The sequence below is a fragment of the Solea senegalensis genome, linkage group LG5, assembly GCF_019176455.1.
Source record: "Solea senegalensis isolate Sse05_10M linkage group LG5, IFAPA_SoseM_1, whole genome shotgun sequence".
In the NCBI taxonomy this organism is placed as follows: domain Eukaryota; kingdom Metazoa; phylum Chordata; class Actinopteri; order Pleuronectiformes; family Soleidae; genus Solea; species Solea senegalensis.
The window spans coordinates 9,474,468-9,492,385 of record NC_058025.1 but is presented as its reverse complement, the minus strand read 5'-3'; the positions used below and the strand labels follow the sequence as shown (position 1 = coordinate 9,492,385).

The 17,918-nt window shown below is 39.9% G+C and overlaps 1 protein-coding gene across 6 annotated transcripts in view; it reads left to right on the top strand.

Annotated features, from left to right (window-relative positions):
* trim36 (tripartite motif containing 36) overlaps nt 1–17,639 on the top strand; it is a 30,150-nt gene extending 12,511 nt beyond the window's left edge. For 5 of the 6 annotated variants that reach the window (XM_044026325.1, XM_044026326.1, XM_044026324.1 and 2 more), the window contains 11 exons: nt 2,418–2,764; nt 3,568–3,714; nt 5,256–5,351; nt 6,747–6,884; nt 7,001–7,116; nt 8,232–8,353; nt 12,290–12,407; nt 12,502–12,707; nt 14,185–14,368; nt 14,702–14,815; nt 15,493–17,639. In XM_044026325.1, the coding sequence (XP_043882260.1) occupies nt 2,418–2,764; nt 3,568–3,714; nt 5,256–5,351; nt 6,747–6,884; nt 7,001–7,116; nt 8,232–8,353; nt 12,290–12,407; nt 12,502–12,707; nt 14,185–14,368; nt 14,702–14,815; nt 15,493–15,865 (1,961 nt within the window). In that variant the 3' untranslated portion in view covers nt 15,866–17,639. Of the gene's footprint in view, nt 1–1,278; nt 1,360–2,417; nt 2,765–3,567; nt 3,715–5,255; nt 5,352–6,746; nt 6,885–7,000; nt 7,117–8,231; nt 8,354–12,289; nt 12,408–12,501; nt 12,708–14,184; nt 14,369–14,701; nt 14,816–15,492 lie in introns of all 6 variants that reach the window. The other variant, XM_044026328.1, reaches the window with a different exon arrangement.
* Nucleotides 17,640–17,918: the final 279 nt, after the last annotated feature.

The following is a 17,918-nucleotide window of genomic DNA, read 5'->3' as shown; positions in this document are numbered from 1 at the left end:
TTTATTGCAAGGGAGAATCCAGGCTCTCGGCTGCTTCAGAGTTCCTCACACACGTACTGAAAATATGTTTGAGCCTGCTCAGACTCTTAACTGGCCTTTTCTGATTCATATCACTGTGCCTTTAGGCCGCTGCTTATACTTCACTTGACAATCATTGCCGTTTGAGAAATGGTTCATAACCACTCAGACCTGTTTCAGCTCACCTCCCTAAAAATGTTTTTGCACATGATTAATTGGGAAATGTCAGATTGCCATCCAAGTAAAACAAAGCTGAATAAACATTTTGGTTTAAATTGGCCGACTAATGTTATTTGATAGACTCAGTGGGAGTTTCAAGAGAATTTAATTATCTGCTTTCTGTAAAAGGCAGGGGAAAGTTTTAATTTCTTCAGTCCTCCAATTTAATGGATTAAAATGTTTTTTAAATTTTAGATTTTAAAACATTTTCTGGATATTGAAATGTTAACACTAATGGTAAAATAACCTTGAGCAAATATACAACTCAGTTTAAAAATTAGAAGTGTCTAAGACACTCCCTACTCTGTGGTAGTCACAGTTGGAGGAATGCACTTACATTAACAGTATCATTTTATTGTCTCTTTTGTTGCTAAAACAAATGCTATATCAGTTCAAGCGTCATTGTGTCTTTTTTAGATGCGTGTTGATGTGTAGGGAAGGAAAACCAAGCTCCTCGTGCACGACAAGAGTGTAGCAGCTCTGCAGTGACTCGTCAGCTTCTCCCTCCGCAGCTCCACATGCACACACGTAGCTGCAGGCGTCTCCCCTTAGCTCACACAGCCTGAGTCACTGTGCAAAGAAATTCCCGACTCGACACGCGCATGAGTGAAGACTCGCACGTGCACTTCCTACCTTTGCAGGATGAGAATGTCTTTTTATGCGTCACTCACCGGTTTATATATGTCGTTTTATCCACCTCACCATATCAGAGACCATATCACTTTTCATTACCGTCATCAAGTTCATCATAACCGTATGTTTCAATTTTATATTTGTCTTCAGGTAAGACGGTAGCAAACTAACGTCAGTGACTCAGTTTATTGTCCGATCAGGCAGACTCTGCCTCTCGGTTGTAAAATATCCACTGTCACAGTCTTCTGCTCTGCTCATGTCTCACAGCATGCACGTGGCTACTCGTACCGCTTACATGTTTGCTGTTCTGCCACTGCTTTTCCCTCAGCTTCACCCTTTGCAAAGTGCTATTTTGAAGTAGCGCTGGTGTGTTTTGCTTACCTGAGGAGTGTTTGATTTAATTTCCAGGTCCTCGGAATCGGAGCGGAAATTCTGGCTTGAAAACTGAGATAAATCCAGCACTCCTCGGTTCCCCTGTCCCTCAGAAACGTGAAGCATAACTTACATTTCTGCGTGTATCTACTTCAGTTTGCTGGCTTTAAATGTGTGGTACCCGTGTGTTAACAGACTCCTGCTTGCGTCTGATGTGACCTTGTGTAACACCTTGTCTTCACCTCATGTGACTGTGTTGCTGCTTTGTTATGATGCTGCTGCATCAGTAACAAGCGCAGTGTTGTGAGAAACTCTTTAAAGCAGTGTTGCTTTAAGAGGAGTCATGTTGTCTTGTAAAACACATGGTTTGCTGCATTGAACTGGACATGTGATCATATTATAAAGCTGGAACGTTTTTTTCTCCTTCATTACAGTGTAATGCTTGATTCAAAAAATGCTTGATTTTTCTTTTGGTCTTTTTCTTTTTTTTAAACAGTTTTTTTCTGTTAATTTCATCATTTGTCTTTAGAATATAGAATTTATTTTCTTTGTCCAGATCATTGTGAGCACTTGAAAGTATTTTTCACTCCTGTGGTAAACATTAAACTTGTAGTGAAACATGGATTTCTCATAAATCCCTATGAGCTCCAGGGATGCTATCCTCCCAATCCCGTACCTCATTACTCCTCATTCAACCCCAGTTCTCTTGGATTGTCTCTCCTCCTGGATTCCTGTATGATGACTACTTGATGTTTTGCAAGTTTTTGTGTTTTGATCCATACAACCATGTCTTGATCAAGTAGTGGTCATTGTGGAAATAAAGCACAAAGGGAGACAAGCTGAGGCCCTATTTGCGAGTACTTGACATTTCCATACCAGCTATCAAAGGCTTCCTTTGCCTTAAGATCATAGTTGGCAAGTGACTTCCAATGATCTCATGCTGCATTTGTGAACCCAGAATCTGTTCAACACAAGGGCTACACATTTTTCTTAGCCCCTTTTTGGATTATCTTGGAAAAAATTATTTCATTGTAATTTGAAGACAAAGAACATTGTTGTTCACATGTCAAAATAGAGCCTCTGGCAAGAAATGAAAACTGGGTGACTAAAGGCCATCAATCTGTGCTGCACATGTTCCTATTCTCACTTGTCTGCCTTTGCCCTCCCTCCTCCAGGCTCCATCTCATCCCCAGGGTGGCGCAGAGGCTCTGTGACCCCACGAATCACCACCATCCATTGCCCGGGCTGCCAGCATGACATCGATCTCGGTGAGCGCGGCATCAGCATGTTGTTCCGTAACTTCACCCTGGAGAGCATCGTCGAGCGCTACCGCCAAGCGGCCCGCGCAGCCGTGGCTATCATGTGTAACATCTGCAAGCCTCCGCAAGTGCAGGAGGCAACGAAGAGCTGTATGGACTGCAAGGCTAGCTACTGCAACGAGTGCTTCAAGCTGCACCACCCATGGGGAACCCCCAAAGCTCAGCACGAGTATGTTGGTCCCACAACAAACTTTAGGCCCAAGGCAAGTATCGTCAGTATCGAGAAATAAGAAAACAAATCACAGATCAAGATTAGCATGTATAGACTTCAGGAGTCACTTAAGGAGAAGGAGAAGTAGCTGAAAAATTGGTCACTATGCACAGGTTTTATGTTGATGGGGTTGTTTTTGTTTGAATCTTGTGAAAGTGATATCTTAAAAACAGCTGGAGGGAATTACATTACATTGCATCTGGCACAAACGGTCACTTGTACTCAAGAAAGAACTGATTGAATTACATTAAAAGTCAAGAGCAATGTGACTTGAAATACTTTATGAGCTAGCTGACAAATCAACATAAATGTCTAATTTATTGCGTCTATTGTCCTTAAAACTTCACTCTTTATAAATTGGCTTTAATCTTTACTTTCTATGCAGGAATGTCTCTATAATATGATCTAGAACATGAGTTGATTATGTATTGATAGTTCTGTTTTTAGTTATTGTTACTAGTTACTGATAGTTATTGTACAACAGCCTGTGTCATTCCCTCTAGATTTCAGTTTATGTTCTAAATGTGTCGATATGTTAAATTTCTCTCTTAGTTTCTTTTGGTGAACAGCTAAGTACTGTTTCTGATTTACCATTTTGGATCTTTTCTGAAAAAAAGTTCTATTTATCTATTTTGAAATGATTCAGGAACCGTCTCGATCCTTTTAAAGGATCAGGATCTTCCTGTTTCACTTCAGCTTGTTTTTAATCACTAACGTGTAAAAGCAACATGCAAACACATTTGCAAAAGAACGTTTTGTTGGACTCATTTTAACTTGCCGTTCTAAATATCCCAGGTGCTCATGTGTCCGGAGCACGAGATGGAGAAGGTGAACATGTACTGTGAGGTCTGCAGACGGCCCGTGTGTCACCTGTGCAAGCTGGGAGGATCTCATGCCAACCACAAGGTCACCTCCATGAGCAGTGCCTACAAGATTCTCAAGGTGCCACAGTCACACACTGTTTCACACAGCGTGTCAGTCAATGATGTGGGGTGTTTGTTGAATGAAGTGGACTTTGTTTTCTTATCTGTGTGATGATGTAGCACAATACAGGCTTATGAGAACAATGATTGTACTGGGCTTGAATACACAGTGCTGTGCAAAGTCTCAGTCCTCCACCATTAGATTTGTTGTTTTAGCAATATTATAATGGCCACACATTTATAGGAACATATCCAGAAAATAAGGGAAACGTGTATGCAGTTTTTTTAAATAACACATGCTTGAGCATTACATACACATGTTGTATGAGAGTCGCTTGCTTGTGTGTGTGTGTGTGTACGTGTGTGTACGTGTATATATACTGTATATATAATCTATCTGTCTGTCTGTCTATCTGCACATATACATATATGCATATATACATTTGCACATAGCTGTAGTTCCATTGAATTCCAATGTGTGAAGTAATCATGGCCAGGAACAGAAGCATGTGGAATTAGAATATTTTTGGAGTGAAAGTATCTATAACTACTATTGTGATTCAGAAACTCAACCCAGTGGTATTAGAGTTACAGACCTGCAATAACTTGATTTAATATGAGGATTCAGTGTTGTGTCATAGTTTATTTAACAAAAACATTAAGAGCATGTGTGTTTTGTTGGTGATGTGCTGCCAACTGTGACTGGTCCTTGAATATCTCCTCTCCTGCTGTAATGTTAATGCCTAACCTGTACCTGTGTTGTTGGCAACATGAGACTGTAGATAGCAATTTCTCTTTCCCCAGATTTGTGCCATTCAGTATAATTAATAAATCATTTTTAGTCTTTGGTTTAGACAGAAATGTCTGGGTTTTTTATTATAGGACTGCAGGGTTGCTATAACAGCACTATGGAACGAAAGAACATCAAACAGCTGACAGAATGGCTATTTAAGTGTCATATACTGAATAGTAACTTAATCTCACTGCCATTAGCCCTCTAGTGTAGTGGACTCGATGGTAGGTGGTTCAGCAATTTCAAGCAGAACCTGCGAAAGTCAATCTGCCACTGTATGTGGACACAAACACTGTGGTGCTTAATATTTAATGAGGCCATTTGTTCTCTTTGATTTTGTGTGCATCGTGTCTTCCAATTGCTGCATGACTTATCACATGTCACGAAAACCCTTCGTCATTCATTTGGTTTCAGTTTTCATCCGTAATGCACTGTCACAGTCACCGTCACAGGCTCCCCCACTGTTTAGGACGCTGTACAATGTCCTTATCCTGACAGGGCGCTGCTCCTGCTGCAGTCATGAATGTGTAGGCACGTAAGCAGAGGTTATTAAAATCCTGCCATCCTGTTCCTGCCAAAAGCATGTATATCAATAAAGTTTTAATGTTGACAGTGTTACGGGCAGATGCATATCCAGTCAGTGTATAGCAGTCATATCGTATGCATATATCTCAGTGCTGTGTTGGTTAGCATATGTTTCAGACTTGGAGTAAAGACCTTATAAAATCCACTGCATTGTAAACACTGCTGATCTGCTGTCTCACCAGGAGAAGCTTGCCAAGAGTATCCATTTCCTCATCAGCAAAGAGGACCAGGTCAGGACTCAGATTACTGATCTTGAGCATCTCATCAATCAGACCGAGGTGAGAGAGCTGAGTCATGCTGCTGCGACTTTAACATCCTTTTTCTCTCCACTCCTAACTTGCAGTCAATTTATGTCCAAGTTGAATTAATTTATTGTGCGAAAGCTGTATTGTATCTTCATTTTCAAAATTTATTACACATTTTTATGTAATTTTTCTTTCAAATCATTTATACTTTCATTTTCTAACTTAAGATTCACCTCATCAGGCAAATATTATTTTGGATGATATTATTATACAAATATTATTAGATAATTAATAGTTCTGAACTAGTTCCCTTTTTGACCACAGATGTTTAGAGTAGATTGAACTTCTTACAGGATACAAATAAGCTTTCTCAAAACCAGTCTGTTAAGTTGATGAGCAGTGACACACTTTTTTTTGTGTGTGTGCGAATAAGGAAGGTCGTTGAACAAATAACATGCAAAGCACAGGGAGCACAATATTTGCTTACTGTTTTCCCTAACACACACATCTGGCTACAGTGTTCAAAAGTATCATTAGTGTTGGTTAGAGCAGTGTCTCTGAAACCAGTGAAGACGCTTAAGGCCTGTACACTGCAAGAACAGAGAAATGTTATTCTTTGTGGTGGTGGCAAAAACAAGAACAAAGTTAGCGCTGACATTTCATACTTCACACTCCTGGGAAGTCCTCGTGGGGAATGACAACACTTCTGCATTAACCACGCCCACTTCTAATTTCTGGCCAATCACACAATAGTTGTCAGATACCACACAAGAAAAAGGGTTCTGCCCAGATGATGTGTTAAGAACAAGCTGCAAGAACTCCCAAAGGAGAGCTGCAACATAGTTGGTTTGTTTTACTTTGTAAAGCTATTAAACCACTGACATTCTGGCATGTAAAATTGGCAAAATAAAACCAGAACACTACAGCTAGTTCAGGGTAACTGAAGTGCCCCTTCCACAGTTTAAAACTATAGTACTTAACTATTAAATAAAAAATGTCCGTTACATTCAAACCTTTGCCAAATGAGTTCACACAATCTATCAGCTCCAGACAACACAATCTGTGTTTCTCAGCACAGCAGTAGTTTTATGTCAAGATAGATGGAGGCAACAGCAACATTGTGCTAGTAAAGTGAGACCGTTGCAAACAATAGGTTGGAGTGTGAATGAAATTGCAAAGAGGAGCCCATGAAAAGTTTCAGAAGTGAAATCAACTGCTCAACAAACCTGAAACACTAGGTCAATTATTAGTTTAGAATTTTATAATAAGTATCAGTTTGTACTTATTATCTTCACTTGTTTTTTCACTCGTTATACATCTATTTATTCAAAGTTAACGGCAATAAAACAAGGGGAAAAATGCCATTTGTATTCACCATTTTTTATTCATGTTTCACTAAACTGTACATGTGACTTTTCATCCTTGAAGGAAAACGGCCAGCTAGCAGAGCGTGAAGCTAATGAGCACTTTGAGCGTCTGTTTGAGACTCTGCAGGAGAGGAAGTCTGAGATGCTGAGATCCATCGAACAGTCTCGTAACCGGCGCCTGAACCACCTCAAGGGCCAGGTACGGTATATCTATTGTATACAAGTTTTTTTTTTTACGTTCTAGATCTGTCTAAAAGGTGTTGTTAGAAATGAATGACTTTAGATCATGCAATAGTGTGTGTTTTCATTTCCCAGGTGGAGGAGTACCAGGGCATGTTGGAGAACAGCGGACTAGTTGGCTACGCACAAGAGGTGCTGAAAGAGACTGACCAGTCCTGCTTTGTTCAGACTGCAAAGCAGCTCCATGTCAGGTACAGCTGGGATGACTGACATAAGCATCTCTCTTTAACAAGTGCTTTGATTTCAGTGTATTTTAAGATGATTTCTGAGATATTTATGTCAAGTCTGAGAGCCTTTAAATCACACATTATATTGTAAACGGGATCAGTTAGTCTATTCATATAGTTTCCATGGGGATCTTCTCCCTTTATGTGATGCCACAGCAGATCACCTGCCTCCATCTTCCTGCATCCCTTGTCGTCAATAGTCCAAATCCAACACTTGCACAAGTTGTGATTTATTTAAACCCAGAAGTAGTCATATTTCAATTCCTCTCATTTATTGAAATAGCATTTAAAATCTGGAACTATTGGTCAGTTGTTTCAGTATAATAGAATCAAAATGACCTACATTTGATGCTTAAGCACCTCAGCGTAATCACTACTCCTTCAACTTTAACAAAATGCTAAGCCAAGCTGTTCTTCACAGCTTTTACCTACTAAATTCCTTCCTGCAATCAACTCTAAATGGTCAAATCAATAACTAAGCTTGACAGTGATCACCTCATATTTGAATATATTACAAATTACAGAAACTAATTGTGACGATTTACTATCAGTCTGTTATGACAAATTTTATGTTTATATGCGTCATCAGTGACACCTTCCTGCTCCCCTGTGGATTTTAAAATTAGACTTGGTGAGTTTTTAATTTTAGTGTTTAGTGACGGCATCAGTGTGATTATGTGTTTGAGACGCTTGAGTGTGACGCTTGAGTGTGACGCATACAGAGGAATTAACGAAATGAGTTGCAGTGTCCAGTCAGTGTCTTTTTTTTTTGTCTCTCTCCTAAGCTAAGTAATTGATCTCCATTAACGGCTTTGGATAATCAGGGAACCTTTTCACTCATGAACATGATACAGGGCCGTGCTCATTTTTCTCCTGTTAATCCTCCTCAACACTGAAAGATGATGCCAAAATAGATGCAATTCAATGAAAAATAGTATGTGGGAAGATACCTGATAAGACTGAGAAGGTGCTGGGTCCTGTTTTGTGTCCTTGTTATATACAAGTAGGCTTACACTAATTATAATCGTCCTTCAGTGATAATGGTTTATTCATGTTATGTCTGCATTGTGTGTTTTCAGGATCCAGAAGGCCACGGAGTCTCTGAGGACCTTCCACCCTGCAGCCGACCCCTGCTTTGATGAGTTTGTGTTGGACACGTCTAAAGAGGAAACTCTGCTCAAGGAGATGTGCTTTGGTGGAGGTAAGACTGGTGTTATTTCACTGACGTGGTGTGAGATAAAAGTGGACACTTACCAGTTTGCTCACTTTTATTTTTATGCTTCCTGTTTTTCCAGCAACCAAAACCAGATTTATCAGATTTTGAATGTGGTTGGGGATGTTTTGATTTACAAAATGTATAATATAAATACATGTTTGTTTGCTGCTTGGCGACTTTATGTGTTCAATGATTCATCCACGATTGTGTTTCCACACAATCATGCCTTTCTTAAGAAACATCCTGCTGGAAAATGTGGTGTTTTCTGCAATTATTCTTCTCTATGAAGATGAAAGACAGTGTTCATGTGTCCTCTGGATCAGTGGCTAAATGTGACTGCATGCAACAACATAGACATAGTAGACACATTGTCATTGGCTGTTTGTCACATGCATGGCAGTGTGAACTGTGTTGTGTTAAAAGTTCAGGGATCGTCTGTGGGCAACTAAATTGGATCAACAGTTGGCAGACTGGATTTAGTCAGAGTGGATTTTACTGCTCTGTGAAGCTTTGTTCTGATCTGCTGATTGACAAAGACTTGGCGTAAAAACAACCTCTCGGGTACAAGTTTCCCAGTGGGAAAAGGGGATGCAGGTTTTTTTTTTCTTTTTAAAATAAAGCACATTCCACAGAATATTTCACATAATTGTACTTTTACTCTGTTCGATAAGGTTGAGGCCAAAGTAAACCTTAGGAGTCTATTTAAAGGTTTGTCGGGTGATCAAATAATCAATAAAACATGATCAAAGATCAAAGGTCTGCTGAAAAATCAATAAGTGTCACTGAAAGATCAGAAGCAAAGTCAGTATCTTAGAAGGTGATAATCTCTGACATGACTCATAAAACTGGATTGATGTGTGCATTGCAAAACACGGTGAAACCTTTTGTAAGATTAACATGTTTACGAACTTAAGTCTGCATATTGCGTCTAACAAATTCTGGAGAAATCCACATATTGTACCACAAGATGAACGCTCAATCTCGCCATTTTAGAGAAAGTGGAGGAAAATAATTCCTGGATTTTTTTTGTACTGACAATCCTTACTCTAATCACATGAGAAGAGCTTGATGTATATATTGGTTTGTGTGGTTCATATGTAATGTGACATTATGTTTCTCAGTGACTTGGTATGGAGAGTGGGATTGAATAGCCTTGAGAGCAGCAGTTGGTCGTGACGTGACGTCACAACATGTTAGTTACAGTTGTGTGGTATTGGTTATCAGTGCAAATGAAAAGACGATCATATTCAAGTGTTAAGATCCAGATTTTCCAAAATTATTGAGAGGTTAAATGCTGGTGGGGCATAGAACCATTCTCTTTTTTTAAGTAGATGCAGTGAAAACAACTGACGGTTTCTGCTGTCGGTGTCAAACAAAGCTGACTGTAACATGAGCTTGTGCCTTTTGTTGCTGGACTGCAGAGCCTTCTGTTGGTTTGTCAAAATTCAGTGATTAGAGCGTCATCTCAGAGGCTGCAGTTGATGATCAAATTTCAGTGGTGCTGCTGATGGTTTTCAGGAACATTCGATATTTACATAGGGATAGAAATGGGTTCCACTATGAATCCACACAAGTAAAGTTTTAAAGCATGATTTATTTAGTTGTGAAGATGTTTTTGGACATTATAATTAAACTCAGCATCATATGTTCAGTGGACACAGGGAAAAAAGTGGAAGCACATAATAAGTGAGGTGGGAAATATCAGAAAAGGGACTTTGGTAAGAAATTGATTTACCAATAAAATTATTTACTTATGTTGGGTATAAATAGTCATGTTTTTTTTTTCTTCTATCATAATGTGTATTCTGAAGGAAATGGGTATTTCATATAGAAGTTATCTGCAGGGAGTCAGTGCTGCATCATATTTGGTGAAGTGTTCCATGCAGCAGTTAGGTGACAGTGATGTGTGTTTTTAATTTAAGTAGTCCAAGTTTACAGAGAAAAGAAGCAGTGGGGGCATTTTTATAGCACAGTCATTTAATTGAAGAGTTGGCAGCTTAAAGAACCCACTCCACAGTGTTTTTCAATAGTGCCTCAAACTATGATACATCCATTATACCGGAGAATGACAGCACATTCGTCTTTTTAATAAGGATGTTTTCTTTAATGAAATCGGTTTCTGAACTGACTTGTCATCGTCTATTACTCAGTTGCTGTATTTGTATACTTTGTCATAGAAATCCAATTACTTCCCACTTTTAAAGTGTTTTGTCATCCATCTTGTTAAAATACAAAGCTGCAAGTGTTCTCTTTTATTGACTGCCTATAAGTTGAAAGCTTGCCCATTTTATTTTGAGTGACCCCCTCCTCTCTTGGACAACACTGTGCTTGTGCTCTCCCATGTTAATGCAGCTGTGGCCTTGCTAGCAGATTTTGACCCCATGCTCTACTTCTCTCTTGAAATAATGGCTGAGCTGTTGAGAGTAAATGTCCATTTGTGGTTAACTTTAAGATGGAGACATCTTCAAATGTCACGTTCAGCAAAACACTGCTGTCAGCCTGTTTTCCACTTGGACAGGAGGTTACAGCGTATGTGAGATTATAGGGACATATAAAGTTAAGGTCCATGTTTGTCACATTTACAGTTAAAAAAAACAAAAAACAACCCACTGAAGTCAGTATAACGTGGGACTGGTGCTGGATTGTTTGTGATCATTGCTGTTTTTTGTGGTTTATACTCTGAGGGATTCCAGCCTGCTGTGCAGAATGACTGACTGCCTTATGTGGTCCCAGCTCCCAGGTGGAATAGACATAATATAGCACATTGTGTTGGTTATCATTTGAGTTTAGATTAGTCCAAAGTTGTAACTCATTGCTTTCTTTGTTTCATACTTGTGTAACATGAGGGTGTAGGAGAAATGTTGACATGAAACGATTGAAAATCTTCAGTGTCTTAACTCTTAACTTGGAGCTAGTTATTTTAATTCCTTAAAAAGAAACAATGGCAATTGCAGTAGGTATGACAACAGAAATGAACAAGGTCATCTTTTGAACGTAATGTGGGTGGCAAATTATTTTGTGCTACCAACCACAATGGCTGCAAGAGGAGAGCTGTTCCTGGGAGAAACGGAGGACATAGACTCAGGATTAGTCTGAGTGAATCTGAGAGGCTCAAAGCTCTGGCCAGCAAGGGGTAGAAAATGAGTAAATGAAAGGAGCTTTGGAGCTGGAAGGAATTGGGGATTTGAAAATAACACAATAAAGGAGAGGTTAGAAAGAATAAGCTAACTGTTTAAGCGATAAATAAACAGTATATGTGTTAACATCTTGAATGTAGGTTGCAGTCATGTGATTTTCTTTCTGTTGAAAAATCAAATCTGCAAAAACTGATTAAATGATTTCTTACACAGCAGATGTGGGTTGTTGTGTGTATATATATATATATACATATATATGTATGTATGTATATATATATATATGTATATATATATATATATATATATATATATATATATATATATAAAAAAGTCAGCAAATGATGCCTCATGAAATCTTTCAACCACTAACAGAAGGGAAGACAAATATGCTGAAAAGTGGAATGGGAGAAAGGGAAAGTGGGAGAGAAGAGGAGAAGGGGGTGTTAGGTGGTGGTGGTGCTTTAAAGTGCATTTCCTGGCAGTGAGTCTATGAAAACCTCTTAACAGGCTCCATTATGCAAGACAGTCTTGTCCATTGTCCTGAGTGGATAGTCCTGATCCTGACAAATCTAATCTTTGCCACACTTAAAATGCCTCATTTGCTTATTAAGCTGCATTACTGTACTTATCATGATTAAGACACGAGAGTTCTTACTGCACTTTCCTTGTGTTTGCAGTATTTTTCATTTATGTTTAAGTCTGACTCTTTCTGTCTGGAGAAAAAATTGTTATTCTTGCATCTTTGGTTTCTTTTTCTTCATGCTCTTTTTTTCCCCCTCTCCAGTTCCGGACCCTCCGTTGATTGACCTGTCCCACAGTAGAGTATATAATGAGGCCTCAATCTCCTGGAGGCTTTCTGATGATCACTTGCCAACTGATCACCATGTGGTCGAGTACCGCAGGTGGGTGCAAACAAAGACGTGACATTGTGTAGATAAAACGGGAAAGCTGTTGTGGATGTGGAAAAGTCTGAATTATTTGCATTTTTGTTTACAGACTCGGGGCCCCGAGCCCGTCTCCATCCCAGGAGGACGTTGACGATAGTAGTGTCTGGAGGGCTACAGACAGGGTCTATGGCCCCAGCGCTGTTGTGTGCGACCTGGAGCCCAACACCTTGTACGCTTTCAGGGTCCGAAGCTGCAGGAACTCGATGTTTAGTCCCTACAGCCCTGAAGTGACTCTCCACACACCCCCTGCACCCGGTAAGCCTGCAGAACGTTTTCCCCTATAATGGGTATGTGTTCATTTTCTGTCCTTTTGAGTCTTACATTTGAGATGTTAAAGGGAGGAAGAAATGTGTTGAAGCAATTTTGAAGTTGCTGGAGCTGAAAAAAGTGGTTAAAACTAAGTGCTTTCTTCGAGCCACAACATGTGAATAACTCAATAGCAGCATTAAGCTACTGCTATTGACGAACCCGCCCCTTTTATTGGGCCTCTTTTTGCTGAATGGAGAACAGCAGAGCACTCTCTCTACATTTCACAGTACCTGCAGGAGTTAAGCACTTGTCCCTGCTTAGAAAGACAATGAGATCACATATGCCTCACTGTTTTTTTTAAATGTTTAATGGTGTTTTGTTGTACGTAATGAAACAAACAGTGTTTCAGTGATCACCATGCTATGCTATGTCTGAGTTTGCATGGTTGGAGGGCGATGAATAGTGTGAGAGCTCAGACAAAGAAACCTGCCGTTACGTTTGTTGCTGGCATTCATTAAAAAGAATCATCGTCCCCCACCATCTGCTGAATTTCACTTTAAATATTTTTTTCCATATCACTTTTAATTTATTTTCTGCCTAGCAGTCGTGACATTCATTTTCCTTTTAGATGTTTATGGTTTGCTCAGGCATTTGTGGCATTGTCACTACCCAGTTATGGTGGAGGGTTTGCATTGAGATCAGCCCGTGCACACATGCACACACGGCAAGTCGCTCTGATCGAACATGACTGTGCTGTTGTTTGTGTTTTGATTGGACCTTCTACATTCCTGTGCTCTCTGGATCGTGTAAGACTGAGCAGATGGATTCACTGTGTGTCTGTAATGAGGTGGAATTTCATGCTGCGGTGAAATAACAAAATGTGCATGTATTGATGGCACGAGTATGAGGGGGACACAGTTGTGGTTTTAGACAACAAAGGTTTCTAAAGAGACATGGACCTGCATTAGATTTGAGGATTCATCTCCAGTCTTATATCACTGTCAGGGCCAGTGTTTTCCCTGCTGTAAAACTGCACATAAAGCCACAGCATTGCTTGTTTACCCTGGAGGTGGCCTTATACTATTCTCATTATCATGCCCTAGTTGGTATGAGGATTTTGTTTACACATTTAAATGGACAGATTGCATGGGATGGCTGAGTGTACATGTCAGCTTTATGTGACCTGGATTATGTAAATCGGAGCCTTTGGCCTATAAACTATTTATAGAACAACACAAAAATAAGGGTCCATTGAGGACCATTTGTGTTTTATTCTTCATGGTGTGACGATGGCAGCACATACTTTGCACTTCTTTGTGTAGCTTTTTAACATTGTGCAATTGCGCCCTCTTGTGTTAGCCTCTGCCCCTTGCTCCATGTCAGACTTGAACAGGGAACAAACATTGTCGGTGTACATGCTCAACAAAATCAGTGCTCTTCTTTAACCGTTTTCATCTGTCCCCTTGTGTCTCTTCACACACAGCTTTTGGTTTCCTGTTCAGCGACAAGTGTGGCTTCAGCGCAGAACGGCTCGCCCTGAACAAGCGGCGGGACACTGTGGAGAGTGTCGCCGGCATGGCTTTCCTGCTCGCAGCTGAGCGTGTGCAGACGGGCAGTTATATCGGTCTCGACTACATAATCGGGGACACGGGTATTTCTCAGGGAAGGTATGTCAATAACTGACGAACATGAGAACCTTTTTTTCAATGAAGTTGTATCCAACAGCATTTTTTAAATCGTTGCACAATAAAGAGTAGTTACTCATGTTCTCAAAAGCGAAAAACTAAAAGGAATGAGATGCCCTCGTCATGTCAAAAATGACAAAATACAGTCCGGAACACAGCTTGCCGTGCTCGTTATACTTAATGATAATATAAAATATTAAAGAGAAACCAGTAGAATTATTAAAGTGTCATTTACTACCATCATGGAACTGAATAGATCATTTATAATCTTTAGTTCAGCACTAAAGAAGCAATTTGTCCTTTTCTCTTCTGCAGACACTATTGGTCATTCAAGGTGGAACCGTACTCCTACTTGGTTAAAGTTGGAGTGGCCTCTGACTCGAAGCTGCTCGAATGGTTTCACAATCCCAGAGATACTAGCAGCCCAAGGTAATGGCGCTTCTATGTTCATAACGCAAGGTTATCCTTTATAATTTGTGTATAATAAATAGACATGTGGGGAAATGTACACAAGTGCAACACAGACGTAAACAATCTCATTACAGCAATAAGTGGGTTTGAGTCTCTCGTAATCCTGTGATGTAAGAGGACCTGCATAAACCTCTCAAGAGCTTACTCACAGACGAGGCCTGCTTTTCTCACTGGACCTGCTCTTGTAAAAACATGTCAAACAACACATTATTTAAACAAATATATTGTTAGTCTGCTGTAGTTACATAATACATGCAGGGTTAATGAACCTTAGGCAACTTTCAGTTATTAAAAGTTTAAGTATCCCTCCAAGGGAAATGCCAAGGCAAGTGTCTTTTTAATTTAAATACTAATAGCAATATTTTTAAATAAACATAGGAAGGAGCAAAGAAAGGTTTAGAGGAGATTTTTCTTTTGCTCTTGTTATATTTTGCTATTTGCTTTGTACTTATCAACCGAGAATAAATCTCGTAACTGTCTCCAGTGGTTTAAACTCGCTTCTACTGAAGTTTCACTTTCACATTATAATTAACAATGTTTGCCAAAATCTCAAAATACTCTTGACATTTCATTCAAACCGTAACAAACTTGTGTCTGTCTCTCCATCCACACCATCCTTCTCCGTCATTCACCAGATACGACCATGATAGTGGGCACGACAGTGGCAGTGAGGACACGTGCTACGAGCTCTCCCAGCCCTTCACCCTCCTCACCCTGGGCATGGGCAAACTCTTCATCCCAAAGTCGTCTTCGCTGTCCTCCGTTTCGTCAGCGAATGCATCTTCTGCCGCTGACCCCGGCAATCGCGTGCTTCCCATGCCACAGCGTCTGGGAATATGCCTCGACTACGAGGCGTGCCGCGTGTATTTTTTCGACGCCGACACCATGAGGTGCCTTTACGAGAGGCAGGTGGATTGTTCGGGGACCATGTATCCAGCCTTCGGCCTCATGGGCAGCGGCAAAGTTCAACTGGAGGAGTTCATCGCTGCGAAGAAACTGACCTTCTGAGGAGGGGATAGGGAGCACCGTTGACGCTTTAAGACCTGAATCAGTTTAATGTTTGGCATGTTCTCGGCAGAGCAGGTTTTGTTGATGATTGATTAATGTCCAACTCATTTATTTGAAGGTCGAAGATGAAGCAGATGCGATCCAGGGCCTTTGGTCCTTAATGTAAACGTGTGATCTCTGCCTATTTATTTAGACTGTTCAGCCATGGCATTTTAAATGTATGATCCACATATAATATGGTCGACACAGAGTATCAGTGTCCACATACAATGGGCTTGAGAAGTTGGTATAAACGTGAAAGGTCCTCTCTACATACCAAAGTCTCTGTATCTGTCCGTGGTTGGGTTTTAGATGTGGTGGAGTTGGTTACAATGTTAGTCTGCAACCACTTTAAGAATCTTTGGTTTTAACCTAAAACAACATTTGAGCTCACACTAGTCTTTTGCCAGGTTTATGTTGACGGTATGTATTAATTAGTAAGTGATGGTTCTTTTTTCCTCAAGCGCATTTCTATATTCTTAGTGTGAACGTAGCAACATATGTTTACATGTGATGATCTTTGTGGACCTGAGGGAGCCTTGTAGCTACTTTTTACAGCGAGTGCCTTTCTGCCTTTTTTTTAGTTGGTTGTTCTGGCAAGCAGATACTGGTGTCACTGCACAAGCGTCATAGAAATAATTAGTAGCACATTTATTGTGTGATTTGTATAGTTTGATTAGACACTGGTGTCAAAGTTTAAAGTGGTTATTTGTTCTGATTTCTAATTCACTCTTGACTTTATCACATAACACTACTTTTCCTTCTTGTCACAATTATGTTCAGCAGTTTTTGCACAACAGGACGATGGATGCCTCACACTCGATCACCTTTACACCCATTACATTTAAGGTCACTACCTATTTAGCGTCTCACTGATGTCACACTATGTGAAGTGTTCACCATCACGAGCATGAACATGAATCCTCGAGCAGCAACTTTGGATTTACAAGCCTTTCGCCGTTTGCACTCTTATGGTATCGGTTGCACTGAATGTGATTTTTAAAATTTTTTTTTAACATCATAAAAACCAGCAGGTACCGGAATATTGTGTACTTGTGGTCAACAGCACGTTGACGGCTGCAAAGTTAATGACATCCAAATCTTGTTGGCTCTGGTGCTGATTTAAAATGTAACACACAGCCTTTTAAACTGTTATGGACGTCATAGCAGTTCAGGTTCTTACAAAAAGTGCTACCACAACACACTGTTCGCTGTATCTTTGGTCCATTTGCAGTGCAGACACACTAAGTGCATCTTGCTGGTGAGTTTGGCTTTGACTAAAGCAGCTTGGATATAGAGGTTTCACTAAACAGACTCACTATTCACTTGGCAACCACACTTTGTTTTTGTATAGACGTATACGTGCCTGCATAGTGGTTTACTTGTACATTCACGTGTATGATTTCATTTCTGGAAGGTTAGGGTAAGTGGTGTGCGTGTGTTTTCTCAGGTTTCTGGTCCTGATCGGGGCCCCAATACTACCTACCTCTATCTGTCAGGCCTGGAAAACCTTAACTACTGTACCTTTCCTCTCAGAAGTTTGATTTGATTTGCGGCTTTGTCTGTAATAGTCCCAAGTTCAATATTTCTGCCTTTCGCTTTAATATCAAATCATAAACTGATCCTTTTCAAAAATGTTTTTTAACTTACATGTACATATTAATCCAAAGTATATAATATTCAAGCGAAATAAAGTACATCTTCAATATTCATGTTCATTAGGTTGATGTCGAGATGTGTAAGCAGATTGTGCCTCTTGTCAAGGGAGTGTTTTTCAAAGGGTACTAACAATCTTTTGCTCCTTTTTTGTGGCAGTGGTTTGCATAGTGGGATTAAATATTTTATTTGTTTATGGGGTCTTGGAACGGTTATTTCTGTTTTTGGTTAAAAACGCTACATAAATACACGTTCTTGTATTTAACTGGAGAAAACGTGACGTACTGGATTTTTGTGGCAGTGTGTATATTTTGTCTAACATGTTGCTGCGTGTTATTTTCACCCCAATGCTTACAGA